Here is a 26,948-nt window from a genome sequence, read left to right on the forward strand (position 1 = left end):
TGCTAATAATTTCAATACTGAGTGGTAAATGTCTGATGGCTGTTTGTACATGTTTTTGTAGTAGAGTCAGGGAACAGATGTAATTATGTCCTTTCAGGGAGCAGTCAGGGAAAGCTTCATAGAAGAGGTGTCCTGGCAGCGGGAACTTAGAGTGTGAGCAGGAGGTCGTCAGGCTAGAAGAATGGAAGAGTATTATAGGCACGAGAGAAAAGAGTTTGTGCAGAGACACAGAAGTGTGAATATGGATGACATATTTTGGCCATGGTGAGTGGTATGACCAGAATAGATAGCTGACTGCTGTTTCTGGACCATTTAATTGGCTCTGTCTGAGCTTCCGAGTAGAGCAAAAAGGGAAATAATCAAATTATTCCCATCAACTCTGATTTTCATGAAGGTCTTATGATACAAATTCCTTGGTTTACTCCTTTAGTTCATTCAACTTATATTAATTGACTTTCCAGGATGTGCCAAGCACCTGGCTGGATACTGATGATACGACAATGAATAGAGACAGAGTCCTTGACCTCATGGGACATTAGCCGCTGGGTTCTCTACCAAGTTCAATCAGTATAGCTCATCTCACTGAGTCCTTTCAACGGCGTCCAAAACTGAGGTGAGACTAAGAAGAGTCAGAAACGTGTGGTGACTTAACATATTGCCTAGATGGGAGGTGTGATGGCTACTTTTGTGACTCAACTTGATTAGGCCATGGGGTGCCCAAATATTTGGTTAAACATTATTCTTTGTCTGTCTGGGAGGGTGTTTCTGGATGAATCAGTAGAGTGAGTATAGCTGCTCCCCTCCCTAATGTGGGTGGGCCTCATACAGTTCGATGGAGGCTTGAGTAGGACAAAAGAGGCGGAGTAAGGAAGAAGTCACTCTCTTTGCCTGGCTGTCTTTGAGCTGGGACCTGATATTCTCCTGCCTTTAGACTAGAACTCAGACTGAGACTTACACCATTGGCTCTCCCAAGCCTCCAGCATGCTGACTGCAGATCTTGGGATGTCTCAGCCTTTCTAACCACGTGAGCCAGTTCCTTGTATATATGTGTCTCCTATGGGTCCTGTTTCTCTGGAGAACCCGGACTAACACAGGGAAATAAAAGACAGAACAATGTCCGATAGCAGAATAGTTCTGCCTAAAGTTTGCTTCTTCACTGCTTAAAATGTTGCAGTTTATTAAGGCAGACATTTTAAATGGAATGTCTAGCAAGTGAAAAAGTGTAATTTGGAAGAACACTGAAGAGCTTCTCTTCTGGTAGATGACATGATCATTTTAATGAGCAAAAAGAAAAATGTATTGCTGCCTACACACACCTGAAACAAATCAAATCAAACCAAACCACAAAAAATTTCTGTCCTAATGATTTCGTCCTATTTTTGAACAAATTGGATGCATGTTGTATGGAGGGCAGAATGTTGAGTTTCTCTTATATGTTTATGACTCTCATTTATATGAACAGTAATTTTAAAGATAACTGGCTCTGCAAGAAAGAATGTCTTGGGATAACCGCCCTAAAATAATAATAGAAGACCTCAGAATTCTATACAAGATACCAATCCATTTAGTGTCTCAGAGACATAATTTACAAGTACTTTATCTCAAGGGATTAACTACTACATTAAACTGCTTAAGCTGAGAGATTTCTATGAGTACTGAGATTTTAATGGCTTGGTGGGCGTTTGGTGACACTAACCTTAAACATTTTCCAGGTTAAAATTATCTCAGTAATGCCATGGTGCAGAACTGTGGAGTCCTGGTTGTCCTTCACCTGTGCACTGATGAGACCCAGAAGTGTTTTTATGAGGGAGGGATGCTCAGTCTTGACTAGAGTGTTCTTCCCCCCTCCCATTTCCATGTATATAAGTGAATACCTTTTTTTTTTTATCAAGAATTTTTCCTACTTAGGGTCTTCATTTTTTCATTAAGCTATGTAATTTCTATCCCCAGTTGGACTGATTATGAAAGCATATAGATCTGCCTTTAATTAGCAACAGAATATTTGCACTCTAGGCTCATGTCAGCAAATACAGTGCTTCTTGGTCAATACTAATCAAACACCCAATTATGAGATATAATATTTATTTATAGAGCATTGACTGAAAGTTATGCAGCACATTTATTCCTCTGGATACTCTAAAATCAATCCTTGAATTAAGATGGACTGTCAGAACCCAGCCCCTCACAGAACTACTGTGAATTGAGCTCTGGCATTCATTAGGCATCTCCAGCGAGGGCTGTAAGGAAACACCTGACACGGATGTTGTACGGTAGGGAGGTTGATGCAGACAGCACGTGGTGCCCCTTAACCCAGACTCTCCTCATTATGAGGACTCACGGGAGAAATTCTTTCTCCTAAGCAATTGCATGTTGAAAGCATGCAGACTCTAAATTACATGGCTTGTGTTATCCTCATTGCGCAGTCTGCTAAGAAGCTCAGAGCCCAATTTATGAGCCTCCTAAAACAAATTGGAAGAACTTTATGATGCTTGTTTTGTACACAGTCATCTATCTGATTTTTAAAATGACATGTTGAGGTGAAATGTAACATAAAAGCAGCCATTTTAAAGTAAACTACTCAGTAATTGTAAATTAGTAAATTCACAATGTTGCACAACCACCGTGTCTATCTAGTTCTAAGCCTTTAAAAAATTTTTTCTTTATTGTTTTTAGAGAGAGAGGAAGGGAGAGGGGGAGAGAGATAGAAACACTGATGAGACAGAACATTGATTGGCCACCTCCTGCATGCCCCACACTAGGGATTGGGCCCACAACCCAGGCATGTGCCCTGATGGGGAATCGAACCGGTGACCTCTTGGTGCATGGGTTGATGCTCAACCACTGAGCCACACCGGTTGGGCCAAAGCCTTTTTCATTACTCTAAGTCATCTGACTTATTTTCATTTTACTTTTTCTTCCATTTTCTTTCAAGTTTTTAAAATAAAATCTTGTTTTATGTTATGCATGTTGGTAAGTCATCATAATTTCTTTGAATGAGGTAGGGTTTTAATAAACAAATTATATATAAAAAAAATCTATTGACAAGCCACAGTGCAGGAGGTTGAGGAGTAGTAGTCAGGGAATAGGAGAACCAAGAAGTCATTTTGTGAGAACCAAATAGAAGAGTCTCATAAAGGGAGTGGTTAACAGAGCCACCCACCAGAAGCATCAAGTAAAATGAAGATGGAAATGAAGTTGCTAAATTGACGAATTAGGAAGCCATTTGTGAAAACTGTGTACCTGTAACCTGTGATTAGAAGTGAAAACTTGTGAAACCTTGTGGTGATTAGGAGGTGAGATAGTAAAGACCCAGAAGGCTAAAAAAAAAAAAAAAAGACAGTATAATGAAATCGAGATACAATAAGATGGGTTTGCGGGCAAAGCAAGTTTGAGGAATATATATTTGTAATGATGAAGCCACTTAAGTCAAACATAGTGCAATAGGTAGAGGAAACTTGAATGATGGTCCTGGTTTTGTAAGCAGTTGTAGTGTGACCTTGAGCAAGCCCTTCTCATCTCTAGGCTTCGTTTCTTATCTGTGAAACACAGTAGCTTAGCTAGATTATATCTATGTTATATTCATGAATGGAAAGAATGTATAAATAAAATGAGAAGAGTAAAGCAATTTTGAAAATACAATAGTACTTTCATCATAGATATACTATTATTTTTATTAATCTACCTGAAATGCTGATCTTATAATAAGGTTTTATGATATCATATTGTTATGATATCCAGTGAGCATTTAATATCAATTATTTCACCAAAAGGTTTGTTTTGTTTTGTCCAACTAACTTTTAAATGATTTAAGAGTTAAAATAGTGGTTGATATGAATTGTGGTTAAGAATGGCCATACGTTCTTTGATACCTCTCCCATAAAGAGATGCATTCCGTGTTCCCTCCTCTTGAATCAAGATGGGCTCCATGGCTGACTCACCATTAAAATGTGAGCAATTGACACTGTTTCTTGGCCCTTAAGAGAGTGGCAGCTTCTACTGTCCGTCTCTTGCAATACTGACTCTTTGTATCCAGCTGTTAGGCTGGGAGGAAGCCCATAGAGCAGGCCTATAGAGAGCAGAAATGAGACCCCAGCCAAGAGCTCTGGTTGAGCAGCCACATAAGTGAACATTTTGGAAAAAGGATCTTCAACGTCAGTTGAGATAGTCTAGCTTATACAACATGGGGGAGGGAAGAGTTGCCCCATTGCCTGCCCAAATTTCAGATTTATGGTAAAAGTAAATTACTGTTGTTTCAAGCCACTAACTGCAGGGTTGGTTTGTAATAAATGTTGGTTAAAAACTCATTCACTGGTAATCATGTAAAGAAAATATAATCTGTATAGATGGTTCTGCTATCATGCCATGTATGCATTTGTGAAAAATGTAGTTTTCCATAAAGTTGCATACTGATTTGCACACGAGGTTTATGAGAAAAATAGGGTTGTGGTGGACCACTCAAAGCTTATAGAATTTTGTAAAGAAGAACCCTAACAATATCAGTAGCAATCTTATTAAAATATTAGCCGTGACACATCTCCACTGGCATCTGCACTTAGAATCACAGTGTGTCCTTACCCACCTTCTATCCCGGGGTTCATGTTTCCTTAAAAGACAATGTTACCTGCAGTTTCACCAGAGAGCTACATTAAGTGGGCAGCACAGGGGTTCTTGAAGCCACTAAATCAGCTACATAGACTCTTCTTCATAATTTTCAGGTTTGTTTTTCCTTCATAAGGTCTTCATATATTATTAAAGATTTCTCTTTAATTATGAGAACGTTTGACCCTATTATCTAAAAAATGAACATTTTTGGAAATTCCAAAGTGAACCAAGAAGATTTCAATGTTTACTAACACCCTTATTGATCAATTGTATATGATCTAATTGGTGTGAAAGAGACACATGGAACAAAACAGACAGTATTGATGGTCAGCCTGTATGTGACAAATAGGAATCCACATACTGATTGTGAAGGCCCAATCCTCTGCTGCCACGGTCCCTCATTGTGGACTTGGGCCTTATGACCTACCTTGTCCTGACCAACTCTCAGTTTGTAAGCCCAGTAGTAGAGATGGCTGTTCTGTGGGGGCAGCAGTTGGAGCTGCTTTGGTTTGAGCCTCTTTCACCAATTTCACCAGGGAAGGACTATTTATGCTCTCTGTGATCCTGGGACTAGAGCCGAGGGGAGGACACCAAGGTCCTCCTCTTCAGAAGAGGGTGGTTCAATGGACTGCTTTCCTGTTGGCAATACTGGTGTGAGGAAATCTTCTCCTGAGCCAAGGATGACTTTATCACTGGGCTTTAAGGTTGCGTCATAAATTGATTTCTCAAAGAGGATACTGTTATCTAACATAGACTTTGTGGGAAGGAAAAACTCACCAGGAAGACTGTGTCCTTCTCTTTTCACTGTCTCGAGCCTGGGTTGACCAAGAGGAAGTTCTGGACTCAAAGTAGCATCCTGAAGAATGAATTTAGACAGATGTTGAGAAGGGACGTTTTTCTGTATATGTGAAGGGCTCTAATCTCTCTCTCTATTTTTTATTTTAATTTAAGCCAATTATTTTAGTTGATTTCAATTTACTATGGATCCTGATATAGGTTCTGATAGAGAAATATGTCCTGAGCAGAATGCATGCATTAATACAGTAGTTAGATGCGATTTCTTGGTTTCTCGGCCAATTGAGTCTGCCTATGTAGGGTTAACTCATAACTGAAATTCTTTGAATTATGTCAGTCATGTTTGGAGTTATGAATTCTTTATTTAAAGAGGGAGTAAAGCTTAGTCAGCACTTCCATTTATGAATACCCCAGTGACTTCTTTTGGCATAAATGAAATGAAACATAAAAACTTTTATTGAATTTATTTTTACTTTCTAGGACATTAATTTGTACTTATGAGACTCCCATAAAAATATATAGATAAGACCTTAAGACATAAGAATAAACTTACAAATTATGTTTATGTTTTTATTTTTGGAAGTTCAAGTTAATTTATTCTGCTTTAAGTGTTCTTTTTAGTTCACGAACATGTTTATTTGATCAAAAACAAAGCAAATCATGACTCTCTAATGGAAACAAAGATCTGACTACACTGAAGGACACTGGATTTTAGGACATTTGAAATGCAAGTTGTATTATATTTTACTAATGCAGATATTAAAGTGGGTAATCAAGTACTGCCTGTAAAAAGCAGCAATTAGTCCTGCAAAGGAGAGTTTACTCTCTTCAGTCTTCAGTTGATTGTGTGTGTGTGTGTGTGTGTGTGTGTAAGTTTTTGAGGCTTTGTTTCTACTTGAAGAACACAAGGACAACAAACTGACCTTTGTGGTATCAGCAAGGCGTGTAGGCAGCACTGACTGGGTCTTGGGATCAGAGCCAGGTAATGATCCAGTAATTTCTGTGGATGAAAAATCACAAGGTTTGAGTGTTTTGTTATTTACTCTTTTTCCCTTTGTGTTTGGGCAATAAAACAGTTAGGGTTGAAAATGTGGTACTAATCAGTTCTTAAGGAATGGTACAACAAATCATTAAGAAGTCAGTGTCACATAAACTAAGGGTCATTGATCTGAGTCATAAATTGAAGGACAGATGCAAAGGGTATATCTTGCATGTTTATGTGATAAGAGCAGTTATTAAGATGGATTTTTAGGGTGTTTAGTTTTATTGTACAAATATAGACAAAGTAGACAGGCTGGTTGGCTAGGCCAGTGAGGATGAAAACATAACTGAACTGACAAAGAAAGAAATGTCTAGAATAAATACTGGAACCAAGAACAATTTGCAGTGTTCTACTTTCAACCCAAAGCCTTATTCTCAGAACATCCCAGTGGGTTCAACAAGGAGACAAACCTGGAGTACCATGTGGTCTCTGAGATGAATCTAAAGTTCAGCTTAGAGGTCTCTGTGAAGTTTTTCAGTTTCGAGTTTGACTATCTAAACCAGAGAGACAGAACTGGCAGAGAATGCCAGTTTCATGCTGTGTTATATCAAACGAGCATTTCTGTTGTCTGTCTACTAAGCCAGGAGTACTGGGCCTGCTGAGTTCCAGGCTCCCGGGTCACTCTAGGCACCCACTGAAGATTTTGAGTGTGCCTGATTATCGTGTTGACTTCTTTAGATCCACCCTACTTTTCCCTCCCTACTTCTCTGCCCCAGGAAGTTGACTTATATGGGTTATGTCAATTATTGCTTGCCCTCTGCCTTTGGGATGGCTTAGTTCACCAGGAAACAAACCCTTCAGGCTTGGAGGTAGTAATGGGACCTTGCTTCTTCTAGCCCAAGGGAACTGTTCTATTCCTTTGGGCACTAAGGAAACCTTTATAAATAGTTCCTTTATCAAATTCTTCTGAAATGATCCTATTTTGAACGTGCCATCTGTTTCCTTTTGGGACCTGACCAATTTACTAGATAAGGGAATCTGGGGTTTGCCAGGGGTACAGAACTGCCCAGGGGCCTTCTCTCTCGCTGGGCTCTACTGGATGACTGTGGTTGATCTGGACTTAACTGGCTTCTCCTAGTGCTATTCTTGGTGTGACGGGGTCACCAGCGGCTCATCAAATGAGACACAGGTTGGAGTGAGGAAAGACAGAAATGATACCATACATGACGTGCCTGTCACAGAAATGACTGACTCTAGAAGGCCAGTGATTGTGAGACATTCACAACTCCTAGTCTCTCTGTCAGAATGAGGATAAATCCAGAACTATGAAATTACCAACTGACCATCAGTGAACTGAATCGTCCCCACGTGCAAGGATTTGTCTTCCTGCAGTGCTCTGCTGATCAGCCTTTTGAGGTCTAATGCTGTGAGCAAGGTTTCTGGTTGCTTGTCCTCCGCCATCTTTCCATGAAGGACTCCTTCACTTTCAATTTTGTTGGAATCCAAAGATAGCAGCTCATTTGTGGGACTCTTTGCTTCTGCACTGTCTCTCTTAAAGATGGCCGCAAGTCGCACCTCTATGGAGCTTGAGCTGTGGAAGCAGAGGACACATCACACTCAAGGCCATTGTTACATGCCTTGGAAAGAGAGTCACTACGTTGCCACAAGGCTTCAGGACAGCTTCAACCTCTTTCCTGATAAGCTCTTAAAGAGTATCCCACTTCAAAAGTAATTTCAATGTTTATCAAAAATTTGAAATGTGGAAAAGAATTGACATATGTTTAATTCTGAAATAGAACGTCAGGATGAGAGTTCAGTCCAGTTTAAAGAGGGACTACTAACTGAATCAATGACTAGAGGTGTTCACTTTAGGTCTTTATGAAAAAGTGTTCATTGTCAAGAGTTGCTGTTATTGACCAGTGTTTTTGATGGTCTTATATGTAAAGTCATGCAGAGCCCATCAGCAAGAAGGATGAATTGTCCTTTTTTCTACAAATAGCTTCATTTAAAAAGGTCTGTGAAATAGCAATGTAGGATATGGCAGTGGGACAATCGTATGTCCATGTTGTAAAAAAATCAAAGCTTCAGTCCTTAAGGATATTTCTCTTCTACTTTTTGTGAAGAGTATTTTTAGATTAAAAAAATAAAACCCTAAGTTATATATAGCAATCTTTTACCTACCCAAGCTGCTTTAAAAATAACATCTTAGAAGGAAGGTATGAAAAAGGAGAAAGGGAAGTAGCATATGATTAACTATACTCATTATCATATTTATTATCATATTTATTGATTTAATGCCTTTTTGCATGTAAAAATAGAATAGAATTCTCCGTAGCTCTATCCTCTAGGGTCAGGTTTTACCTTCTAGTTTAGACCATTAAATGCACACAGAGAGATGCAAAGTGTTTTAAAGGCCACAGGAACTGATAATGCGTAGCCTTGGCAGTCCTCTGGGCCGCACAATCAGAGGCTATAGTTCATTATTTCACTAGTCAATTATAGGAGCCAAAGCTGCATTCTTATTACTGAGCTTTCTAAGGTACAGTGGGCCTCTTTCCAATTCAAACTGACCTTGAAACCATGGAACAAATTAGTTTCTCTGCTTTAATCCAGACAGGTTGGTTGCATGTATGAGCATGCATTGGGGCAGACAATGTGCCATCAGAAATGATATTTTTGTGAAGCATGCTTGCATCACATACATGTGCCTTTATGTTTTTCTAATTAGATTTTTGAGTTTCATAGATCCTCTTCTACAGATCAGGTCATTGTTTACCTGCTTATCTCAGGGAGTGATTTTGACCTGAGAGTTTTTTTTCCCCCACCACAGTTATTCCCTTTTAAATAAGAAACCATTAAAAAGTCATTGAGTTATCCCAGAATTTATATGTAAAATTTATTTGTAAAAGATCAGCATATACATTTATGGAGGAAAATGTACTATATTTCAAAACATTAAAAGATAAGTCCAAATTACCCATCTCCTTCTTTCTTTGGTCTTCATTTCATCAAGCACAATGATAGCATGCAAAGAAGAAAGAATTTTTATGAAATTCATTGAGACACTCAATGTATCATTTCATACACACACACAAAAATTCTTTCTATTATCTTCCATATTTGCCCAAAGCTTCGAAGAAAACATAAACTGTCATCAGAATTTGGATAGAAAATTTGAGAACCATATAAGTCTCAGAAAGTAAACATCATCATACGATGTTTCTGATTAGGATTTGAACTTTATTTATTTTTATTAAATTTATTGGGTTGACATTAGTTAATAGGATCATATAGGTTTCAGGTGTGGGTTTCTATGTTACAAGATCAATATATTGCACTGTGTGCCCACCACCCAAAATCAAATCATCTTCCATCACCATATACTGGGCCCCCCTTACCCCCCGCCCCTCCACTCCCTTCCCTTTGGCAACTACTACGTTGCTATTTGTGTCCACGAGTTTCAGTTTTATATCCCACGTATGAGTGAAATTATTTGGTTCTTAGCTTTTTCTGCCTGACTTATTTCAAATATTATTTGTACTTTTGGTCTTAAACTCTGAGTTCCTCAAATTCCTCCTAAAGTGACTGCAAATATATCCTATACATCTTACATTTTGGGTGGTGCTGGTGCCAGAAAGTTTTTTAAACGTATTTTATAAATAAATCTCTCCCCCCTGTAATCACATTAAATGATAAATTTAATTCTGAAGGTAATTTATCTGAGGCTAGACCCTGGAACTAATGTTTTGTTGACTGTTTTTTGAAGTGCTGCAATCAGTAAGCCTCGAGGGAATGGTACAATTCACCACAGATGGGTTGGAAGGAAAACAAACACCTGTTAGCTGAGTGGGTGGTCTGCATAGGGAAGTCCACATGCATCCTCATTTAATCTCTTCAACAACACAACCAATCCCCATTTCACAGACAACAGAGCCCCCAGAGAGAGGGAAAGCTGTGGTTGGAAAGTGGCAGAGGCAGGATTCAAACCCTGGCCTGCCTGACCTCAAGCCTGGGTTCATTTTGCCACACCACCACCTGCTCATGCCTGAAAAAAGTCATTTAGTCACCAAATTGACAAATACATTTGGACTCCTCTGAGTATATATATGAAATTAATTTAGAAGCTATATTCATGTTTTTTCATTGCAAATTAGAGTTGTCAACAAAGACACTCTACGCATGGGATGGGGTTTCATGTGCTTTCATCTGACTTTCCTCCCTGATGTAACAGGACTGAATGGACTCTGCTACTGCTCTTCTTCTGTGAACACAAGGGACTTTCTTTCGTACTAACTAGACATCCATCCAGGGGTGGCTTCTTGCTTGCTTGCTTGCATCTTTCACTTAATTATTTTCAGGCAAATCTCTGTTGCGTATTCCAAGAGTTCCTTTGCTGAGCAGTAGTCTATGGTAAGAATATGACAATTTGTTTCTTTATTGCCCTCTTGAAGGACATTTTGGTTGTTTCCATGATGCTCCTGAGAGAGGCCTGGCTTCCTGGACTAAGACCCTAGCTGTGGTACATTTACACAATGGAATACCATGTGGCTTTAAACAAGAAGGATCTCGTACCCTTTGAGACAATGTGGAGGGACCTGGAGAGTATTACGCTAAGTGAAATAAGCCAGTCAGAGAAAGACAAGTATCACATGATCTCACTTATATCTGTAATCTAATATACAAAATAAACTGAAAAACAAAATAGATCCAGAGACAGGGAAGCATGGACCAGACTGATGAATCTCGGGGGAGGTGGGAGGGGACTGGGAAGATTTTAACCATAGAATTTATATGCTTATATGCATGACCAATGGACACAGACAACAGTGTGGTGAAGGCCTGGGTGGTGGGGGAGCTCTGTGGAGGAAGGGAAAAAGGAGGGATATCTGTAATACTTTCAACAAAAAAAGATAGATTTAAAAAATGAAAGTATATAATTTAGTAGGATTTACACTACTATACACCAGTGAAACAATTATGGCAATCAAGAGAGTGAGCACATTTCATCACCCAAAGGTTTACTCCTACCTTATGTAATTCTTCCCTCCCATCCCTCTCTGCGTCTGCCCCCCCCCCCCATGCAACTACGCGTTTGTTTTCTGTCACTATAGATGAGTTTGCATTTTTTAGAGTTAAATATAAGTAGAATTATAATGTATTCCCTTTTGTCTGGCATCTTTCACTTAATTATTTTGAGGCAAATCTCTGTTGCTTATTCCAAGAGTTCCTTTGCTGAGCAGTAGTCTATGGTAAGAATATGTCACAATTTGTTTCTTTATTGCCCTCTTGAAGGACATTTTGGTTGTTTCCAGTTCTTGGCTATTACAAGTAAAGCTGCTAGGGACATTTGTGTATAAGTCTTCGAAGAAGTATACCCTCCAACTAGACTGAGTGGTTGTTAATAGTTTTCCATGTATGCTTTAAGAGATACAGCAATATTTAAAGTGAATCTTCCACTGTTCATCCTTATGATTGTGTTAATAATAGACGTCCCAACTATTTCCCAGTTGGATTGAGAGAATCAAATGAGGTCACTGATATAAAAGTACTTATTAGATTGTAGATCAGGTTTTATCCAAATAAGCTGAAATGAAGACAGAACCAGGAGACACATAGGGTTTTACGTCTTTTTGTGGGGATCTGGCTCCATGAGAAAGCGATTTCCTTCATAATGAGCTTACTTTACAATATTCTGAGCATCGTTATGAATGATTAAAAGTTTGTGATACTCGTAGCATATCATTTATTGTATTTGGGTCAATGTTTCTTTGGGAGACTAACTCTTCATTACATAAGAGAAACCACTGGGAAAAAGTGATCAGATTTACTTTATAAACATTTTTGGCAAAAATAAGAATATATTCTTGCAGAGATAAACACATGGGAGAGATGCGGCTTCAAGGGATATTTCTTTAAAAGTTTTACCTTGAAAAATGTAATCAACCTAACATTTTGGTTTTCTTCTGAAAGAGATTTTTAAATTATAGTTTTCCATTTATTTGGAAGGAGGAAATAATAAGCAGTTGAACATTCACCCCCTCAACAGCCCCCCCCCCCCAAAAAAAAACATTCTTATCATTTCCTTCAGCTTTAAGTTAAAAATGTGTTCTTTAACTGCAGTGGTTTATCCAGAAGACCATCTATGCAGAATATTCTCCTTTCACCCTTTATTTCTCCCTAATCCATCTGATTTCACATGGAATGCTGCGGGGCAGCATGTTGAAATAAAGAAAAATGAGTCTGCTTTGGAAAATATGAAGGGTTTCATCTTTTATCACTTTCACTTTTCAGTGTTTCCTTCCTCCGGGATTATCCAGATCGGAGGGACCTGACAGCTTCGACAGGAATAAACTGGTGGCGTCCCCCTGAGAGTTTTCTCCCTGAGTGTGTGCAGTGGGCTCTGGGCACCGTTTTGCTTTAAGACAACAGACAGTGAAGGAGCCATGAGGCCTGGGTGACTCCTGCTTTGCCCACTGGGCCAGCCCCCGTGGGGCGTGGAATCTCAGTCTGTCACACCAGGGCTGATGTTGACACTGTGGAACATTAAAAAAAAATCACATGAAAACATATTATGACCCCACTTGTAGATGTTTTGAATCATGAGAACTTGAAAGATGCAAAAATTCTTGCCAAAAATTAAGAACCCACATTCGAATGTTAAGATGCAGATGGAGGTAGACCTGCCAAGGGAACACGCTCGAACCCTGCTGCCGTGCATCTCTATTGGATTATTTCGTTTAAAATTTCCATTCAATAATTTTTATAATGATTACTATGGTTCAGACATCCAAATAGCAAAATCTTTTGAGAAGCCTTGCTTCCCCCCCCTGTCTCCGTCCACCCCTTTCCTCCAGCCCCCCTACCCTGGAGGGCAGGACCACTGTTTATTCGTTGCACCTGGCTCCCTAGGGTCAGCTGGATTTGTTTAAGCAATGATGGTATTTAGGCACTCAGACACCAAGGTAAGCAATTGCTAATTTTTTTGATTTGTCTTTACTGAGGAATTTTCCAAGAGGTTTGTTAATAGCATTGCAAGGACAGCAGATGAGGCTCTCTGAAAGGGCAGCCTCTGACTCCAGAGGGGGGAAGGGACACAGCTTTTCTGTTACCCCTTAAACAATCACCCAGGTCATGTGCTGATTAGACAATTCCCTTGTCGGAAATGTGTTCAGTGTTTGGGATCTGGCAGAGCTAAACAACTGGGGAAAAGGAGACTTTATAATCCTCATGATATCACGTTCAAAAGAATATAGGAAGGACATAATTTAAAAATTGAGAAGAGTCCAATTCTCTTACTTACCTAAAGCCTAACACATGAATTTCTTTGAATCCTGGAAGTTTTTTAAATACCTTTTGCAACTGTAGAGAGAGAGAGAAAAAATTATGAAACACTCTTTGGTTCTACTGGATAAGATCTTATCTAACTGAAAGAGGCTAAATACTTTTGATGAGTTGGGGGCGGGTTGGGGGAGGGGAGAGAAAATTGATGCAATGATTGAAGCCAGATTTATTCTTAGCTCTTTCTGAAACCCAGAGGAAAGTGTTTTGCTATTTATTTAAAAGCTGGAAAGCTGTAATTGGGGAGTTCTGATTTGCTTTAATGGCTACTATATATAAAATGTGAAATAACTTTAAGGTGGTACTTGGAAGAAATGTTTTTGACTCCAGTATTTTTATTTACACACAGAGAGTAGCTGCAATACTTTCTGAACTGAATGACACGATTTGGAAATATCTATAGTGTTAAAGGTACTGTTAAAGTCAAAATGGCTGTCGTGCCTAAATTAAGTGTTAGAAGCAGATTACATGTGAACTTCACAGGAAATTTCCTTACTTAATTTGACCTTGCTAATGAGGCATATTATCAGAATGTTTCACATTTGTTATACTCAATTGCTTCCCACCACTATGCCTGGCTTCCGCCCCTGGGTTCCCCTGGGGGAAGGGTGCTCTCCAGGACATGTCTCTTGGCTCTCTCCAAATCCAAAGGCATTTCCATTTCTTTCTCCATGGCTTCCCTGCCTTTATTCTGGCTCTTCCTCCATCTCTCTGGCCACTCCCCCCCATCTCTGTCCTGTTCCTGTGTTCCCTGTCCACTCCCGCTGCAAGGATCCTGCAGTTTGTGTCCTCAGCCTCCGCATCTCACTTACGCTCCCATCTGCTCAGTAGGATCGACTACAGGCTCTGCCTGGCTCTCGGGACACATGGCCACACAGGTGGACCGGCGCTGCCCCCAGCTCACTCCTATGAAGCCTGGGAGGCAGAACCAAGAGGAAGAGACGGTCGTTTGGCAGAGGAGTGTGGGAGGGAGCAGGGTGAAGGTGAGGGAGGCTGAATAGGTGCCTGGGGCCCTGATCTCTCTTCCCTGTGCCCACTTCCCTCTGCTCCTCACTGGGGATCTTGTTTCCTCCCTTGGCTTTAACGATCCCCTGAGCACAGCTTTGAGTTCTCCACACGAACACCCGGACATCTGCAGCTAATTACATATGTCGGCCTTTCCTCCTGGGCTCTCCGTCTCCGTTCAGGTTACGGACACCGTCACCTCCATACCAGAGAGCTCAGCATCCCCAGTACCTTCCCTTTGGGCCCCTCACGTCCAGTCACCACGTCTGTTCGTTTGAATCCCACATGCCCTTTGTTTCCATCATCTTCTTCCTATTCCCATGGCCAGCTCACCCTCCTGTCTTCCTTCCTGTATTACTGAAATGGTTTTCTAGGTGTGTGGGAAGAAGAGAAGATAACTTTTTTTTGGGATGAGTTGGGGTGAAGGGAAGTGGGGAGATGTCTCTTTGACTACACTATTTTCCCAAGTGAATCATTCCGTCCGCATCTGTAGCTCTTCACTAAAGCCCTTGGTGGGCTGCCCTGCCCACTGAATGAGGCCCAGTACTTTAGAAATGCATTTAGGACCCTGTGCAATCTACCCTCTCCACTCCCCAAGTAGCTTATCATTTACACTTCCTGACATTTACCCCCTTGGCCAATATTCTCTCCTCAAGTCACATTACACTAACCACCGTCTCTCCCAAATACAGCATGTACTTCTTCCAGATGTCTATACTTTTTTTTCTCTTTAGTCCAAGATGCAACTTCCTCTTCCTTCTCTGCTCATTGACTATCCCTCTCCCCGTTCATCTTTCAAAGCCAGCTCCAACATCTTCTCTATTGAAAAGTGCTATTTGTGGGGCCCTAAAGTCAGGTTCAATTACTCTTCTCCCTGCCACACTAGAACATACTACTGTATGTTCCATAAAACAGTGTGTGGGGCGCATGTGTCTCCGTCACAGAGACGATCCTCCTTGGGCTCAGGGATCATGTTTTCCTTATTCATCTTTATCTCCCTCCTTCCCAGTACCTGGCCGATTGGCATGCACATAGTAGGGACTCGGCACGTTTTGTTTAATCATGGCGAGTGCATCTCTTCTCTGAACTCATCAAAATGCCACCGCATTGTCACTGTATCTAAAATTACTCCACATTATCTCTGCCAAGGACTTGAGCATGACAGATAATCCCCAAATCTCTTACATTGGGCTTTGGAGTGTACCACGGATTTTTTTCTCAGCAGACTGATTTACCTTCTAAATTATATTTTCTTGCACCAATTTTAAAATGGTTTTTGTTCCCTGAGTGTACAGTACCTACAGTGACGAAGGTGACTCAGCTTTTGGGTGATAAGGAGATAGATGTATAAGCTTGAGTTTACATATTGGTTCTGCTAGGAGAAACATCTGTAACATAAATAAATAAATTAAAAAAAATTGGTTCTGCTACTTTCTAGTTGTATGACCTTGAGTTTATTACTTAATTTATCTGAATCTGGGTCTCCTTAACCAAAATGAGGTAATAACACCCACATCATAAAGTTGCTGTAAGGAATAATAAGTACCCGACACACAGGGGCGGGGAGGCAGCTGTATCGGTGTGTTTGTTTACTATTCTCTCTCCTGCTGGATTACTAGCTCCTGGACAGACTCATTTTATTCTACCTCTTTAATGGTCATGCAGCACGGAGCCTAGCACGGGCAGAGCAAGCCTTCGGTCAGTTGTTCTAGAAAGACTCAAGGTGGGGAAGGACAGGGTGAGGCTCCCCCAGGGTCAGGGCAGGGGGCCGGGAATGTTTCTGGGCCCTCACTCCTGGCCCACATGAGCAAGCTGGGGGCCGAGGCTCTGAAGAGCTGGCAGGTGGGAGGGAGATGTGTCCGGGCTTCAGGTCTGCTCCGGCCTCCGGTGACAAATAGCTTTGGGCCACAAGGCATCTGTCAGGCCCTCCAGTTACAGCACCTAGGACTGAATGTTTAGGAATGAGCTACAGTTTCTGGAGCAGAAGATTCAGACCCTGACTTGTCTTTCTTTCTTGTCCAGGACACCAGGGATGCTGTTATATAGGTGAAAACAATCAGTCAAGTGCAGACACTCCCAAGAAGCCTGGGGCGATTGGCATCGGCAGTCGGTGTGGTTTGGGTGGTCGCTGGGGAGAGCTGTCCTCCGCTCCAGCAGTGCTGGGGCAGCGGCTCCCGTGGAGGGGATTTATTGCTTGTGTCTCTGTCCTCTTTATGAACCTGTCTGTGATGGATTAGGAACCAGCTCTGCTTAGGAGGGGACACAAGGTGTCTAGGGAGGAGATGACAAAGGCCTTCAGTTAATTCTGCTAAATAATCTTCTGGGAACCTTCCAGTCATGGAGCACTAACCAATAAATTGCTAATTAAGTGTCCAGTTAACCTCATTAATAACACTAAATGCACAGGGGCCTCCCTGATTCTGCTGGAATGTACGTTAACGGGGTTATAAAGAGGCAGCTGTGTTGAGTTCTCTGGAATGTTTGCGCAGGAGAAAGCATTCAGACAAAAACGAAGCGTTCCTTTTGACATCTATATTAAATTGCTCATTAAGTTTATTGTGGAAATTAAATGACTGCAAAGCACTGTCCATTAATTCCCGATTAGGTCCAAATGACTGTGCTAATGCAAGTGTAGGGCTGTGGTGGGGCTGGCTGGTTATCTGATGGCAGGCTTCGAGGTGTGCCTCGGGGGGTGGGGGCGTGGGGCAGATGCTCTAAGCAGAGGGGTCCATCGAACAGAAGCCAGAGACCATGCAATGGAAGCAGCAGGCCCGATGTGATCGGTCTCTGCAAAAAGACCAAGCCAGACACACTCTTCTTTGACTAATAAACATTTCAGAGGCTAGAAGGGGCATGTTCATTTGTTAATAATACAAAATCCTTTCCCCATAAATATGTGTATTTGGGAAAATAGGAATTGGAGCAGAGTGCTGAGAGCAGGGTTTCTGCCAGGATGTCTGGGTGCGACTCGGCTCTGCCAATTCATGGGTGTGACATTGTTGGGCGTGTTCATTAATCTCTCGTGCCTCAGTATTCTCATTTGTAACAAATAGAAGTAATATTACTTAACTTATAGGACTGTGTGAAAATGAAACAAGTTACTACATATAAAACATTAAGAACAAACAGTTGGTATTATTTCTCGACATAGTGTTTTAGACTTGGAAAGGGACTTTGAGGTCATTTTTAATTTCTAAATGAGGACTCTAACGTCAGGGAAGTGAGCCCCAAATTCTTGCGGCTATTTATTGGCAGAAACAAGACTATGATTAAGATTTCTATCTTTTTGCTTTTTTAATTCTCACCAGAGGATGTTTTTACTGAATTTTTTTATAGAGAGAAAGGGTGAGAGAGGTTGGGAGAGAGAGAGAGAGAGAGAGAGAGAGAGAGAGAGAAACATCAATGTGAGAGAGAAACATTGATCGGTTGCCTTCCATATGCACCCAGACTGGGGATTGAACCCACAACCCAGGTATGTGCCCAGACTGTGAATTGAACCTGCAACCTTTTGGTGTTATGGATGACACTCCAACCAACTGAGCCACCAGGCCAGGGCAAGACTACAACTGAGATTAAAAAAAAAAAATTATAATGTAATTGCATTATTTTATATCAGGTAATTTTTGGTGCTTAGAAAATTAACAGGTAAATGAAGGCAGTGTGTGGCCAGTTATCCAATTCTGACAACATTCTGACTAGGCTAAGGATGTGCTAAAGACAATATTTCAAAGAACAAGTAGAAAAGCTAGCAGACTATTTAAAAATGCCTTCTATTCAATAACCCATGTCTAAGTACTTTTCTGTTTTGTAAATACCCCATGCTGATGCTTTCTCTTTGAAGTTTGTAGAAATTATTTCTTATATTTTATTGACTATTCTGATGCAGGGAGAGGATGGAGGTTAAGAATGTTTTTCTCTTCCTCGCCTCCATTTGAGAGGAAGCAAGCACAGAAGTATGAGAAGTTAGGGGCCCGTTTGCTCCCTGGCCTTGCTGAATAAGATGCTTGGGCTGTCCCCAGTGTGGTTCATAGTAATGTAATCTCATGGGTGCTTCTATTTTATTTTATTTTTTCTTTATTGGTTTTAGAGAGAAAGAGGAAGGGAGAAGGGAAGAGAGAGAGAGAAACATTGATGAGCGAGAACATCCACGTGCTGCCTCCTGCACGTCCCCCACTGGGGATTGGGCTCACAACCTGGGCATGTGTCCTGACTGGGAATCGAACTGGTGACCTCTTGGTGCATGGGTCGACGCCCAGCCACTGAGCCACACTGGCTGGGTGGTGCCTCTATTTTCAGTTGCATTTCTACGAACAAGTACTGAGTAGTAACTGCATCCCAAGCTCTGTATTAGGAGGTACGGCTTCCGAGACGAAAGAAACAGTTGCTGCCCTCAAGGGGAAGCTCATAGCCGGGTGATAGTGAGGGTGGTGGGTGGACAAGGAGACAAGAATGGAGACAGCGAAGTCCATAGACATGTAAACAATCCTAAGACAGAGTAACAGTGTTGTGACAGCAGAGGACACCAGGTTTTAGCCCAGAGGAGAGGTCCTGAGCCCAGAATGGGTAGAGAATTTTTCATGACATTTATAAAGTGAATCCAGGGAAGGCCATTCCAGACAGAGGAGGCATTACAGGGGAAGACCAATGGCGAGAAAAGATGTGCTAGCTGTTTGTGCTGCTGGCAAATAGAGCGCAACGGAGCGGGATGGTAAGGAACTGGTGTTATGATGAGGCTGGACAGAAAGGCAGGGTCTTATCATGGCATATAGATGCCTCGTTCAGCATAGTTTAGATTTATTCTGTAAGGAATGAAGAGCCTTTTAATTTAATCAGGGAGAGGCAGATAGGATGATGGTTAGAGATGGAGGAGACACCTTGGGACAGCTCCTAGTTTAGTGCTGGAGGACATGGCAATGTAACTGCCCTCCATGTGTCACCCATGAAGAATGTCATCAGACTGCAAAAATGGAAATGCTATGTAAGACAAAGTACTGTGGATTAAAAATTCATTTTTCACCCCAGCGTGTTCCCTAGCTGGTGTCCCTATGGACATTTTAGACATGTAGAATATCTGCTTAGTGACTTGCAGTTAAATGAGACTTAAAACCTACTACTAGTTCAAGAAAACCTAAATGTAAGTGACTTTTAAGATAGAAAAGCTGGAATGAAAAATTATCCTGGAGATCTACTTTTCCTAACATTTTTGAGTTCTTTGCAGGTTTTGATATATTTTTTTAATGGTTAAAAATGAATGCCTGGTTACAAGAAGTTGGAGCTATCAGCCAAAAGGATTTATTTCCTGCTGGCTCCCAGATTCAGAGTCTGGACTCGGGCTGTGGTCGTGCGGGGTGTGCTCACTCACCTGAAGTTGCGACTTCGCAGCGAGCTCCTGAGCATCCGCGGGCTGCGCGTGGGCCAGCTCCGCCCTGAGCTTCGGGCTTGCCAGAGAGAGGCTCAGCTCCACCCTCCGCTCCGCTGGGCCCTCGGCCACCTCAGCGATTTCTATGTCTCTTTCCTAAGTTAAAAAGTTCTCCTATTAATATAAACCACAAGCAAATGTTAATTTTATATAACACTGCTTTTGTCTCAAGAACTGGATTATGAAGGCGCTAGGGTTTTTAGAACGAAAGTCCTAGTCACTAAAAATGGCCTGCGAATTTCATTGAGAGACAAAGCACCAAAGCTCCAATGAATTTTTGAGAACACTATCCTTCTATGACCGCACTTCATGAAAGCATTTACATACACACATACACACATGCATACTTCATATATATTGCTGGGACATCGCTAGGATCGTGTCACATACTTTATAAATACTCTTTGATGAGGCTTGGATTAGACAAAATAATCTATGGCCACTGAGATATTATTTAACATAATCATGTTTAGAGAAGAGTCTAGACTACTTTCATGAGACCATTTGTGCTTAAATTTCACACTGAAACTAGTTAGAAAGCACTGGTAAGTCAAGAGAGGGTCTGGAACTTCTCTCAGAGGGAATGGCAGATGTGGGCCACCTTCGGAAGCATGTGACTAGGAAGTGCAGTGCTATTCTGAGGACCTGGATTGGGACTTCGATAAAAAGGGCCAGGAGTCTTCCTTTGTGTCCTCCGGTTTGAGAACAAGCAGGAAGCAGAGTCTCTCACTGCTCTCAACTCGCGTGGACTCCAGGTGCCAGGTCACCGAGCAAGCCCGGGGCCGTGTTTCAAACTTGGGGTGGGACTGATTTGGGGCCTTGGGGACTCACACGATCCTGAGATCTGCACAGCTCTCTCAAAAGAGTCACAAATATGTCGGTGGAAAATCAACCGTCTCTGATCAAATCAGATGTCTCTTATAGTGATATTAGAATTGCGGGAGCCGAGAGAGGAGAACAAGCAATGTAAAATGCCATGAGAGGCAAAACTCATCTGGGTGGCAGCTGTCACCTCACTTCTTATCACAAACTCCCTCTTCCATGGACAAGGGACCAGCAGGACAGCCTCTGATAGGACATGGAGGATGTGGATGTATACTTACCAGGTTCCTGATGTTTGCTAAATGGAAATGTTTTCATTCATTCATTCATTCATTCATTCATTCATTCATTCACTCACCCACTCATTTATTCATTCAAACAATACATACTGAGCATCTGTATGGCTTATAACACAGTGCTAGGACCTATGAGACTTCGAAAGAAAGTAGGATGTGGTATTATCCTCTAGACTAGAAGCTCACCATTTCATTAGGCTGATTTGAAGTTTGCGAGAGACATTTAAATATATTCTTTAAATGTATTAGTGAGAAGTTTTGTAACATATCCTCATTCACTGGATTTATTTTTTATGCCTTTCACCCAGCACCCTCAGTGATTCCCTAATTACCTATATGATAAAACCCAAACTCTTTTTCCAGACAACCGAGACTCCTCCGTCTGTCTCACCGGCTCTACTCACTCTTGCTGAGGCTTCACACTGCTGTGCTCATCTCTGACTGAAGACCCTCCTCACTGCTCCCCGGGCCCTCCAGCAACAGCACGTGCACACGCACACACACACACACACACTAACATATGCACACACCCTTCATACACACATCCTTTTTTAAAACTTCTTACCAATATCTCATGGTCCATTGAAAGAAATATCTCCTCTGACCATCGAGGGTAGAAAGCTTTGCCTCTCCTCTGACCTCCTGTAACAGTAAATACTATCTGAATTGCTCATTTGGTACCTGTGATATATTCACCTGGAGTCTTCTTTTTATATGCAAATCTTGTCCCTCCACATATAATCTCATTGAATTCAACATGATTCTCACACTTCATGGATTCTCCCAAATAAAAAAACAAACAAACAGGAGGCCATTTACATACACAACTCTCAGTAAATATACATGACTCGGGGTCATGTCCTTTGCCATCTGTCCCAGCCTTTCATTTGTCCCAGTGTATCTGCTATCTTCAATCACAGCATTTAGACTGTTTTGTTGTACTTATTTGCATTATAAATTTCTTAAAGGTAGGAACTGTGTCTTGTTCATCTAAGATCTTGCAGCGAATTTTAGTTAAATGTTTGCTGAATAAAGACTAAGTAATAGGTGCGGTTGGTAAGAAGGATGTTAAGAGGAGGATGCGATGAATGTGAAATAAAATATTCAGGAGATATTTACTGTGGGATGAGAGACATATTAAATTTTAAAGAAGATGGGACATAGGCAATGCAAGAAGAGAAGGCAAGCTGTAGTCTTATAAATTTTATAGTGAATATGTTTATCTCAATATATATTTTTCAGTAGCACGTTTCACTGTTGATGGAATAGTATTTCTGAGAAAAATAAAATCTTTTTTCTTTGTTCATAACCACAGTCCCACCAAATCTGGGGCCACCTGGCCTAAAGGGTTCTCATCCCTGAATTTTAAGTAGAGCTGGTGAGGCTGAACTTCCTGTCCTCTCCATCTGGAAGGAGACAGGGCTGGACAGGTCCGGCAGACCACACGCCAGTCTGAGGGTGAGAGGACCAGCTGCCCACCTGTGCCGCCTCCACGCCACCGCTCACGGGGTAGGGAGACTGTTTCTTGCTTCAGCCCTGAGTGTCTGGCTCAAAGCTTTTTGGGGGGTAAACAATGCCCCCCCTTTTGATAACCAGCATGAAATCCCATAACAATTCTCATCCTGTGTGCCTTTCACTCAGCTGAGCACTGCCAGTGCTCCTCTTTACCTGTGAACCCCGTGTTCATTTTCCCATCTGACATGCAGGATTTCGATCATTTTGATGTTTATCTGAATTATTCATGCTGGATATGACTAAGAACAAAACTTCTACCCTTGTTGTCAGCATGAGATCACACTTCAGTGGAGAAAGAACCTAACTGATTGATAGATTCATTCATTTGTCCATCCATCCATCCATCCATATATCCATTCATCCATCCATCCATCCATCCATCCATCCATCCATCCATATCCATCCATCCATCCATCCATCCATCCATCCATCCATCCATCCATCCATATATCCATCCATCCATCCATCCATCCATCCATCCATCCATCCATGCATCCATCCATATCCATTCATCCATCCATCCATCCATCCATCCATCCATCCATCCATCCATCCATATATCCATCCATCCATCCATCCATCCATCCATCCATCCATCCATCCATATATCCATTCATCCATCCATCCATCCATCCATCCATCCATCCATCCATATATCCATCCATCCATCCATCCATCCATCCATCCATCCATCCATCCATCCATATATCCATCCATCCATCCATCCATCCATCCATCCATCCATCCATCCATATATCCATCCATCCATCCATCCATCCATCCATCCATCCATCCATCCATCCATATATCTATCCATCCATCCATCCATCCATCCATCCATCCATCCATATATCCATCCATCCATCCATCCATCCATCCATCCATCCATCCATCCATATATCCATCCATCCATCCATCCATCCATCCATCCATCCATCCATCCATCCATGCTAGAGCTTTGTGAGCACCTACTATATATAAAGCTCTGTTAGGTATCTGGGAAAAGAGCCCTGGCCCCCCCTGGAGTTTATAATAAGGTTGCTTCTTGCACTCTCTCCCACCTTACCCCTAGTTTTCAATCTAGTTTGCCTGTCAGCCCCTAGGAAGAAGTGAGTATACTGAATAGAACAAAGTCACTGACTCTTCATTAAAACTAAAAAGGCAGCACTAATATTAAATGGCCGGCGTCCATCTATTCTCTTGTTCTATTTTACTAATAAAACAAAAAAGGCACGTGAAGAGCTGGATTGACTCTCAGAACTTCTTACTATTGTAGGCGTCGTGGTGTCACTGAGGAGTGTGTCCTTAGGAGTGAGAGGGAGGGTCCCGAGCGAGGCTTCGGCACCATCTGTGGAAATTTTAAAAATAACTGGCATGAAAATGAGACTAGAGGAGTTTACATTAAAACAAAGTCAAAATTTCACCTGTTTTTTCTGTCATTCTGTAATTTAAAGATGTTAGATGCACTCTGAGCTCATTTTTATTTTAAGATCAAATAAATATGTTTTTAAGCAAAATATAACCCAAGTTCAGTCCTGTCTTAGATATGTCTCAATTAAATGGTTCTACCTAATGAGATCTGGTTAATTTTTCTTTTGGTGACTATATAAAGGACACATGCATAGACATATTTATCCTGAATTTGTTTGTTTGAAGATATTGGTAATGATTGCCTCCAAGTTGTACGGTAATGGGCAATTTGGTTTTATTTTTATTCTTTTCTAGATTTACTAAGTTTTATACAATAAATTTAAATTATCTTATAAGGTAAGAAATACAAATTAGTTTTGAGAAAGTACACTATAAATTTTGTCAACTTCAATTAAAGATTGCGTTTTCAATAACAGGCTTTCCTGCTGATTTGAATTAAGGTTCAGAAGCAGACACAATGAAATCCAAGCTTACCTGGTGAAAACACAGGGGTTTCACCACGCTCTCCTAATATCTCCTCTGTGGATATTTCATCTTTTCTATTAGCAAAATAGAAAAGAAAGAAGTGGTGAAAAGGACCTTGATGACAATAGGGGAAATGCTCTTAAATTTGCCTATATTAAATAAACCTAAAGAGTAAAACTTAGAGAAAAATTATACTTTAAAATTGGTTTACCTATTTTTTTCATCATAGCAGTAATCTTTTAATATATTTTCATTGAGGAAAAATTCAATCTCCCCTCCCCCAATGGTTTTGTTTGCCACCAGGGCTTTTCATAACCATCTTGGCTTTCTGTGGTCCTAGGGAACTTTTCCCTAGTAGAAAAATGGTTCTGAGGCCTGATGTTTTATAGTCCCTTGTGCTTAAACTGTGCCCTTGACATCAAAGATAATCGATGACTTGATCCATGGCTGAAATATTCTTGCTAAAATCTCAGACCGTTGTCCGGCTGGTGTGGCTCAGTGGTTGAGCATTAACCCTTGCACCAGGAGGTCGCTAGTTTATTACTGGTCAGGGCACATGCCCAGATTGTGGGCCAAATCCCCAATAGGGGGCATGTAGTAGGCGGCCAATCGATGTTCTCGCTCATCGATGTTTCTATCTCTCTCTGCCTCTCCCTTCCTCTCTCTCTAAAATCAATAAATAAAATAAAATCTCAGACCCTCAAATTTGCAAATCCAGGGAGTCATTAAGTTTATTTAATATAGTAACTTGTGGTTATAGTAATGGGGGAGAGAGATATTTCTGGAGAATGATGTTCTATTCTGAACATAACCATTGCCTGCAGTGGTAACCAGCCAAGAAGTGTGGGTAGGTTCACAGTGCCATGGAGTGTCAATGTGGAATATATTCTAAGGGTAGATCCAAGGTCATGGTGATAGAGTTGTCTGCATATAATATTGGCCCATTCTAGCAACCTTTGTTTAGAAAGGAATAGTAGTGAGAGCTTTTGAAGCTCACTATAAGATTTGTTACTATAAGCGATTAGGTCTCAAAGGACTGTGTCTGTGTTTGTATAATATAGTCATAGTTGACCAATATATTTGATCCAATTTTCTGTGGCTCTTGATGGTGGAAGACAGAAGGGGATAGCTAGATACTCTGCTGTTGTAGATTCACATAGATTTGCCATAGCCAACGGGACATATTTCTACCACATTCATTTCTGCCAAAGTGCTAATAGGGGTAATGTACAAAATATATCCCTCAGCCTGGCATGGGCTTGGACTGATCAGAATGGATGTCAGTTGTAAACACGGGTGACGGTATTGGTGCACATAGGCTAAATTAAACCAGACTTTATGGTGGAATTGGAATTAGTGATTCTTGTTTGTTTTTGCTGGTATTATGCCATATGTTTAATAGTTTTTATGGAGGTAATATTTAGTAAACTCTCATTATATCAATATTATAGCATTTGGAATTTAGACAATTTTCTTTTTTTATTTTATAGATCTTTGTTTAGAGTACGGTCTCCTTTCTCCTGTTGTAACTGTGGTCTCCTTGTTTCACCTTGTTGTAAAAGGGAAAATAACCAAGAAGAATAGTTACTAAAGCTCCAGCTAACAGTCGGCAGCCTATTTGGTGCAGGCGCGGTTCTGCCGCTACCCGGCGGCCTAGACCGCACCGCGGAGCACAAGTGGGAAGCCAGGGGGCTGGGGTCTTCCACTGGCTTTTATTTTAAAGTCATTTGAAACTGGCAGATTGATGGGCAAGTCAGGTGAGAAATTTTTCTGTTTTGTCTTCTTGGAAAGGTTGAAAGTAAAAGGGTTTCTTTCTTTCCTTTCCTTTTCTTATTTAAAAACAACTTGGTAACCATAGATAATGTAGAATGTTTGTCTTTTGTTCCCTCCTCCTCCCTGCAATGCTCCAGGCACAGGGTAGATGGAATGATTCTCTTTCTCTTTCTCACTTGAATAATTGTTTCCTATAATCTTCAATGTTTTTCTATCAAGTCCTGGTACATTCTGTTGAATATATTTTTCTTATGAATGGCCTCTGCTTTCTTTTTCATTTTCTTTTTGGAAAATGTAGGCGTCATTAAGTATTACCCTATATATATTATTATTTTTGAAATTTTGTTTCCTTTATTGATTTTTAGAGAGAGAGGAAGTGAAAGGGAGAGAGAGAGAAACATCGATGAGAGAGAACTTTGATTGGCCACCTCCCACATGCCCCCCACTGGGGGTCAGGCCCACAACCTGGGCATGTGCCCTGACCAGGGATTGAACCGACGACCTC

The 26,948-nt window shown here is 41.1% G+C and overlaps 1 protein-coding gene across 1 annotated transcript in view; it reads right to left on the reverse strand.

Annotated features, from left to right (window-relative positions):
• The window catches only part of IMPG1 (interphotoreceptor matrix proteoglycan 1), a 123,043-nt gene that overhangs the window by 61,993 nt on the left and 34,102 nt on the right, over positions 1–26,948 (reverse strand). The window contains exons 5-12 of the mRNA XM_036249068.1: positions 24,680–24,744; positions 24,043–24,122; positions 20,085–20,237; positions 13,680–13,738; positions 9,357–9,377; positions 7,723–7,970; positions 6,321–6,397; positions 5,380–5,458 (exon numbers count right to left, since the gene is read on the reverse strand). Coding sequence (XP_036104961.1) covers positions 5,380–5,458; positions 6,321–6,397; positions 7,723–7,970; positions 9,357–9,377; positions 13,680–13,738; positions 20,085–20,237; positions 24,043–24,122; positions 24,680–24,744 — 782 coding nt within the window. The remainder of the gene's footprint in view (positions 1–5,379; positions 5,459–6,320; positions 6,398–7,722; positions 7,971–9,356; positions 9,378–13,679; positions 13,739–20,084; positions 20,238–24,042; positions 24,123–24,679; positions 24,745–26,948) is intronic.

The sequence above is a fragment of the Molossus molossus genome, unplaced genomic scaffold (assembly GCF_014108415.1).
Source record: "Molossus molossus isolate mMolMol1 unplaced genomic scaffold, mMolMol1.p scaffold_m16_p_8, whole genome shotgun sequence".
Taxonomy (NCBI): Eukaryota; Metazoa; Chordata; class Mammalia; order Chiroptera; family Molossidae; genus Molossus; species Molossus molossus.